The sequence below is a fragment of the Aphis gossypii genome, chromosome X (genome assembly GCF_020184175.1).
Source record: "Aphis gossypii isolate Hap1 chromosome X, ASM2018417v2, whole genome shotgun sequence".
NCBI classification, from domain to species: domain Eukaryota; kingdom Metazoa; phylum Arthropoda; class Insecta; order Hemiptera; family Aphididae; genus Aphis; species Aphis gossypii.
In genome coordinates this window covers 50,918,780-50,927,702 of record NC_065533.1, presented here as the reverse complement: position 1 = coordinate 50,927,702, position 8,923 = coordinate 50,918,780, and the positions used below count along the sequence as shown (strand labels likewise).

The following is an 8,923-nucleotide window of genomic DNA, read 5'->3' as shown; positions in this document are numbered from 1 at the left end:
ATTTGAATGTGCACGCTATGCATTTTTATATTACGTAATATATGGACCATTGGACCCGTTAAATTGTCATCTGTTTTTTTTTTTATAATCGTATACATATATACGTATTATAGGAACGAATATTTAATATTTATATATTCCCAGACAGCAATGTTATGTTCATACAAAATTGTAGGAATGTTATTAATAGAATAATTACCTTGTGAGAAAGTTCTATTTTAATTTCCATATAAGTATTTAACGTTTCTATAATCTTCTGACATAATTATTTGGCCACAAAAATAAGGTTCGCTTAATATTATTTTTAAAAAGTTTTCATAACATTTATAATTTATCATTCTCATAATATTTTTTAAAATGAATTCTGATAACGTTAGTCTATAACATTCACATTAAGTTATGTCAAGAGATTCTTATAATCTTATAATTTTATTAAATCAAGAACGTTTTACTATTGTCCTTTTTTAAAGACAAATTAAATGTTCACATTTTATTGAAAAAACTGTTGTAGGTTTATTAAAGTAATAACATTTATTTATTAAACAACAATTTAAGAACAGTTATTTGATGTCTTATTATTTTTCTCTTCTTTATCTTTAATTCTAAATTTGGAATGATCCAACCAAACTCGTAGCGGGGCATCAATTCTTTGATCTGGAACTTTTGCATATTGTATGTTCATTCTCACAGCATCTTAAACAAACAATTAATTATACATTATTTACCAGAAAATACTAATAAATGTAAGAGAATCTAACATTCATCAGGAAAGAACAGTTTTTGAGTTAATGCATATTTAATTAATAATTAATATGGTGATTTACTTTGTTGAACATACTTATTGAATACTATTGATAAACTTAATTAAATAACAATAATATCAAATGGTAAATTTGATATAAATTTGTATTTAGAAAAATAAAATTATGAAACATTTGTTTTAATGGTAAACATTTTTTAATTTAAGTATAAGAAATATTCTTAATGGTTGTCTCTTAAAAAAATTATATTTATGGCATTGCACTTATTAAATTTGTGACGTTTATTTTAATTTTATTAATTACGTAGGGATATGATACAAATTAAGGTATGTAAGGAAAGGAGAGTTGTAACTATAATACAAGTACAGATGTATAATATCCTTACCTATGAGTACACGATAAATGTTCAGATTTTTAAATGTCTTATTATGTTTGAATCCTGTTAAAGAGTAGCTTAAAAGCAATTTATCATCACACAAACGAGAAATTATTCTCCTCACACTTGTGTTTAGATTGTTATTATCTATTAATAAGGATAACTTGCATACCTAAAATAAGTAAATTAAATATTAAAAAATTTAAGTTAATATGTGAATATACAAGTCAGCCATAGAAGTAATGGATAAATTATATATATAAATAATAATAATAAAATAAGTTTTACCAATTCATTTTTAAAATGGATATCATCTATCTTTTTTTCAATATCCATAAGTTGGTCTTCAGTAGTTATAGGAAAAGTATTCATATCTAAACAACTTAGTTTTGGATTAGCTGTTGATACATAATTATTTTCATTTGATTTAGATATGAGTGCTTGAATCTTTTCATTTGTGTCTTTAACAATATGCATCATAGCACTTATATCGTACTTAAAATGTGTTAAAGAAGTAAATACAAATTTTTGAAAATCTAAAAATAAAAACAAAGTAATACATGAATCATACAATAATATATAGTTGGTTAGATTATTTTTAGAGATGTTTTTTTTTCTAATATAGTGACTACCACATAATACATTACATCCATACAAGAATAATGTATTGCTGTTATTGTGTTATGCCAATTGTACAAAAATAATTATCATCTATATCTTATATAATATAATATATTTATGTCTTTATTTAAGTTTATAGTAAGATATAATTAATTTATAAGCAATATTCTGAATAATAATAAGCATATTATATTTATTTATTTTAATTTTACTTTACCATGAGAAGTCATGAACGCATTATTATCATTAACATTAAATGACGGATTTGTTGACTTTGACGAACTTACATCTGAAGTTGATTCTACAACAAAAATAGTACAGTATATTATTTTTATTATTTTTGCTTTACTATAATAATACATTAAATTTTAAGTATAATAATACTCACCTTTATTCAAAATTTTACTACTTTCTTCTAAAACTAAGGTTCTTGTCACATTTGCCAATTGTACTCTTTCATTAGTTTCATTATCAACACTAGAAATATTCCATTTTCTTCCAGGTGAATTAAACAGATTTTTATTATTAAGTTCAAATTCAGTTTGTTGTTTTTCATTCAATGCATCAACTTTCCAGATCTGTGTGTTAGGTGAAAATAATACAGCATTTGTTTCGGGTTGAATAATACTTCTTTTTGAAGATGAATCATCATCGCTAACTTTAAAATATATGCATAACAAATTATTAAAATTTCAAAATTAACTAAAATTCAATGCGTTTATTTAAAATTGCATTTTATTATGAAAACATATAATTTAGATTTTTATAATTTTAGTTATAACTATTTCAAGTACAGTTAATTATACCTTTATAGTTTAAGCAATTAATTTCCCAGTTTGGGTCATTATCTGAATCATCCTGGACATCACTTATTGACCCATCGTGATCTTTAACAGCCAATGATTCAAGATAAGTATTTTCTTGGTCTACTTCAAAAAGTCTATCACCATTTTTACTTGAAAATATTGCACTATTATTTGATTGAATCATTGTAGAATCTGAAACAACAATAATTGTTACTAAATATTTTATTTAATACAACATTATAATAGATGTAGAATATTAAAACAGATTGCATTCAAATGAAAATTGAATAAAAAACAAATCTGTAAGTATTTTAAAAACTAACTTCTAGAACAGACATCTTTGTATAGAGGAGGAGCATTATTTTTAGTGTTTTTTAATCCACCAGAGCTTAATTTTTTATTTTTTATTATGACTTCATCTTCTGTAGATAAATCAGAATTAAAAGCTGCCCTTGGTAGTTTGGCTTGGGCTTCAGCTAATGTTGCTATAATACAAATCAAGTTAGTTAAAAATAATATCATACATTTTATGTATTTCACAATAGTTACCATAGTTTTTAGTTCCTAATATGCGTGCTGGATAGTATGTAAAATCCATCTTATTTGGCTTACATCGGTTTTTAATTAATATTTTTACATTTTTTGTTGATTTTGGCCAAGCACAAAATCCTTTTTTGACCCAATTATCAGGCACTGCTTCTATACTATCGTCTTTATAGAAAAGAACGACTTCCCATCGAGCCATCTATAAATCAAAAATTAACTAAGAGATGAAATGGAAGAACAATAAATTATTGTATTAATTAATGTTTAAATATTAAAAATGACTAAAATGTTAAATTGTTAAGTATTTTTGATTTTAAAATAAAATAATTATTAATATTCCATGATAAAATCAGTATGTTAATGATTTATCTGCTATACATCTGTCATGAAAGTAAAATAAAATAACGTACAATTTGTAAAAATAATTATACCTAATGACTCAATTTGTTCTCTTGTATGTATTATTGACACAGCTAACATTTTTTTATTATGATTGAAAATCATCATTTTACTTTTTATATCTGTGATGCTCCAATAATTTAAAGTTTCAGATAAATTATTCACATAGTACATATCTAGCATGATTGAATTTATTGGTTCAATGAAAAACGGTGTTGAATGACAAAACTTTCTTCCAATTATTAAAACATTATTGTTATTCATTTTTATAATATTAACACATTTAACAATTTCTCCGTTTTTTGTTAAAATAAAACTATCAGATTCTTTTTCTTTTTTAATAACAATATGTATATTAATAAAAAATAAACTGTGAAACTGAACTCCAAATATATTATCCATAAGTGGCCCATTTGAATGAGGTCTTTTAAGAATAGGTTTTTCATCTAATTGTATACTTTTGGAAGTATTAATTTTGATTGAGTTTATTTCAGAATATCTTTTGATGACTTGTTCCAATGGCTTTTCAGGTTTTCTTATAAAAGATTTCAATTCTTTCATATAATTTTCAAAAATGAATGCACTACATTGATCAAGTGGTCCGAATTGATCATAATCATCACATAGATGTAATAAAGTATGGACATTATGTGATACAAGGTATTCACCATATAAATTTTGAAATTGTTTCACAAAGTAATCCAGTAGATGTCTTGCATAATTAACCAGTGATTTGTGATTAGGACTAAGTAGTATAATCATAGCAATACTTAAGGACATAAAATGAGAATAACATTCATTATTTAATTTACCTTTCAAAACAACTGGTCCTGAATATATTAAAAAAAATCTTAGCTCAACAGCTTTCCAGCGTCCAACTTCAAAGAGACTTCTACTCTTTCTAACAAAATCTGATGAAATGTCAGTATTTAATGCCAACAACGATTTTGACAGATCTTTAATATCTCTTGAGGGTAACCGGATTTTTAAAGGCCCAGATTTCCAAAGCAACAATAACTTTTTCATTACCCCCAAACAAACTAAATGCATATAGTCGAGGGGGAATGATTTTACTAAATCAAAATTATTTAGATGAGTTAATACTGATAGAGATTCCGATGTATGATAATCATCATCTACCATATTTATATATGAATGATGATCCCTTAATGTATATGTTTTGTTAGAGTATGGAAAACAAACTCTATTTTTTTGATAATCGCCGTCAATGAAGCAACGGGTACAAGAATGAAATCCCGAATGGGTTTTAACACGTAAAACAAATGCTCTTGCAGGCGAATCACAACAAATGAAACTTAAAGATATTTTTATGGTAACATCATTTATGATAATTCCATTTGTTATTAGATCATCAGCTTCTGCAACAAATTCAGAAAGAAATTCATTGCTGTCTTCTGGTTTACTTTGGCCATAATAAATCCCTATTGGAAATACTTTTTTGGTAGAAAATTCTGAAATAATATATGCCAATATTGGCCAAAACTGATTTCCACTGCTTTTACTTAATGGTAAACCATCAATTCCAACAGCAATTTTCAGCTCTGTTAAATTTGGTGGAGCATTTTTTTTTATACCAAAGGCCAAACCAAAATGGTGATAAATACCAGGTTTCAGAATTTTAATAGGTTTTAAAATTTGACTTGGGGTACATAAGACAGTTCTTGCATCAAGAGGAAGGCTTTGGAAACATTCATGTTTTTTTAAACCAGATAGAAGTCCACTGAGTGCATTATGAGAAATTTTATATTGAATAGCCCAAGAGGCAATAAAGTCTTTAATTTTTTCTGATTCAGATTGATCAACGCTTTTAGTCAATGTAGGATGTACAAATATTGGCGAAGACAAATAATTTGATACAACTGGCTCTACTTCTGTTCTTAAAACTAATTCATCATCATTTTGAAAAGATTGACACAGTAATGGTTCTTTATTGGTTATCAAATCATCATCAGTGGTAATCAACTCTATACGAGGATTAATTTCAGAAACGTTAAATGTTGCAAGATCATTCCTGATTTTACGTCTTTTAGTTCGTTGACTTTTTATCATATTGATAGCTAAAATATTAATAATATCAAAAAAGTTTTGTCACATGGAGAAAATATTTTTTTAATATTTACTATGATACATGAAATAATTGAATGTGTTGTATAAGTAGTAGGTAAACTATAAATTTTTATTTCAAGATGATGTCAGTGCGCTGTTTGTTTTCTCACCCTAGCCCTCGTGCAATTTTAGAAAAAATGCATTTACATAGAATCATTTCTTTTTGTTTTTGAGTTATCTTAAGATTAAAATCACCTATTAAAAAATGTATAGAGGATAATATGTTTAAGGGTATTACATATTATATAGGTATTGATTTTATGTTATTATTATTATTATTTGACTCAAAATAAAAATAAAAATTGTAAATATGTAGGTAATTGATGTTTAAATTGTATTGAGAAAATATTTAGACAAATCTATACATATATATCATACCCTCAAAAATATTATTGTCTACCTATCATTTTTAACCTCGTTTTTAACTGATTTTATTATAAATATTTAATAAATAATAAACTTAAAACTCATAACATTTAATTTTAATGGTCTGATAATGAACCTAATTATTTTTATTTTTTTTAATAGTAAGATATAATTTGGAAACAAAATATAATATTATTAGGAAATTTGATGATAAAATGCCTAGGTATATCTTGTTATTATTTATTTGATAAAAACATGATTAAAACATTAAAGGCATGTAAATAATAACTTATGAAAATAAATAGATTCCTTTTATACTGAATTAATTAATTCTTTTTCCATATTATGTAATATTTTCTGTCAAAATTATTATCATTAAGTTATTGTTATAATATACCTATAATATTATATATTTATATGTGCATTATATTATCAAAAATAATATACCTACCTTAATTAATTAACAATTAAATAAATTATTATTAACATTAAACTAATATTTAAGTGTATAGGTACCTAATTTAAGTTATCTAATTAATTATAACAAAATAGCCCGCAAAATAGATATTAGTGTATTGTATATTTAGTACTTACATTATAAGCAACAGACGTAAAAAAATAAGACTATATTATTTTCCATACAAATGTATAATATAGTCAGTCATATTTACTGTATAGACATATATTGTTATTATTACAATAATTATTGTATTAGTTGTATTTGCTAAATATTTATAGTACTTTTTACTTACCAAGTTTGCTTTTTTTGAATTGTAGCTAATGTTTGTAAGACTTAAACACAAAATTAAAAACACTGAATTACCGATAACAATGGATGGCGATTGAAAAATTACTTAAGACGGTGTATAATGTAACCAACGTATAATGTACTACGATCTACGAGTTACGACTATAAAAAAAAAATAATACCGACAGTCCGACAATAAGTAATAACGTACTCGGCTACTCCGTGATGTCGTAGCCTCGTGGCCGAAAATCGAAATAATATGACGATTACCATTTACCAATGATAATAATATTATGATAGTACTTATTATATAATAATATATATATCATCAGTATAATCGTTGCCATGCGCCATGCGGGAACGCCGGGATCTGCAGGTTAATAATAACTTTGAATATTGTTTTGGTATTGACTATTAATTATTATGTTATTTTCATGGTCGGTATTTATAAACGGTCTAGGCAACTGGGCCACGATAAGAAAACCTAGATGACCATAAATATTACTGCGCCGTTTGGTGACAGTGGTGTAGTCGTCGCATACCTACTTGCGTTGTTCATTGTTATGTTATTGAATGCTGACGACCGACGGTCGCTGTTATATAACATGATATTATTATATTGTTATTTTTAGATAATATTAGATGGTGATATTTTATAAAAAAAAATTACGTTATTATTTCCACTAGCATTAACTATTGAAGTTTTTATTTTATTTATTATTAATGACTTTAAAAATTATTATTATTATTATTTAATTACTATATTAAGTTACCGCAATTTTTAGTAATGTTACTATGTTAGTTAGGTACTTTTGGTTTTGGTAGAGTCGTTATCTAACACAGATCAGTCAATAGTTAGGAAAAAAAATAATTATAGCCGTAAAAAATAAAAACACCTACTCTACAACTTTAGTCGACTTCCTCTACCTCCGCTAGGTACATTGCGGTTGACAGTATAGTCACTACTTATGTCTCAATGTCTCATTGGGATTATAGAAGAGGCTATAATAGGGTTTAGGGAGCCAGAGGGGTGCAGGGAAATGGCAACTTAAACTACGGAGTACGGTTACAATATAAAGATAATGTTATCGCCTTTTGTTAAACAAATGTTAAACAAATCGGTGATTGTTAACTAGGTACCCCCAAAGTACAAGTAAACACAAAATCACTCATGTAAACTGCACCCGAGTAAAATTTAAAATGAATAGCTATAATTTTAAAAATTACAATATTAAGACAAATATTCACACATTGTTGATGCATATTCGATATTCATCAATAAGAGTTAGGTTACTATTATATTTATTAATTACATTTCGTAATTTTTCGCGTTTTGTTTGGTTTTAAAATTTTGATATTTTAAGGGTTCATTTGTATTTTATACTATTTAGTGTAGTGTACCTTTTCTATTTGAATATCTTTTAACTTTCTAGAAACATGAAAATATTTAGACGAATTGTATAAAAGCAAGAGTTAAGGTGAGAATGAATAACTCGTATACGTTAATGGTTAAAGTTGGCTCTGCTGCAGATGCTTGAGTCCATATTTCAGGTGGATATTAATTTTAAATTTTAAATTACTTTCAAGCACTTATTGCAATTATTGAGCTGTGACATGGCAATCGTGTTGACTTCATTGGTTTATATGGATACAATAGGTTCTAGCAGACCTATGCCGAATGGCGGATTTAGTGATACCTAAGTAATAATTAAAAATCAGTTGTCGTATACTGCAATAATGTTATTTAATAACGTATTGTTATTTTCATAAATACCTACTATTGTTTTTGACAAAAATTAAATTTATGAGGTATAATTGGAAAATTACACCATCATATATAGAGAGTTTAATAAGTTAAAAGTTTTCTATATTGCAAACGGGGTACCTAAAGCATAAGTCGCTGTTTACATAAAAAAGGTAATTTGGGTGCAGTTTACGTATACCCTATTATTTGTATATACATATTACATAATAATCATAGCTTTCAAGAAGTAGGTACTTATAAAATAATTTGTTTTAATATGATTAAATATATTCCAACAATAACATTCATACAAATTTTAAATCGTTAAATTTTCCAAATGTTGATAATATTATGTTGGTAAAACATAAAAATCATAATTTTCTTTAAACTTTTTATAAAGAACATTATCAGAAAGGCAAGTAGAAGTTT

At 25.7% G+C, this 8,923-nt stretch overlaps 1 protein-coding gene across 1 annotated transcript; it reads right to left on the bottom strand.

The window, feature by feature from the left end:
- Positions 1 to 343: 343 nt before the first annotated feature.
- On the bottom strand, positions 344 to 7,050 carry LOC114119706 (uncharacterized). Its single transcript, XM_050207701.1, has 9 exons — positions 6,755 to 7,050; positions 3,114 to 3,309; positions 2,888 to 3,049; positions 2,565 to 2,756; positions 2,147 to 2,416; positions 1,976 to 2,059; positions 1,426 to 1,673; positions 1,147 to 1,309; positions 344 to 693 (listed from the first exon to the last, which is right to left on the bottom strand). The coding sequence occupies exons 2-9, from the start codon at positions 3,307 to 3,309 to the stop codon at positions 551 to 553; spliced, it is 1,458 nt and encodes a 485-aa protein (XP_050063658.1). The 5' UTR covers positions 6,755 to 7,050; the 3' UTR covers positions 344 to 550.
- Positions 7,051 to 8,923: the final 1,873 nt, after the last annotated feature.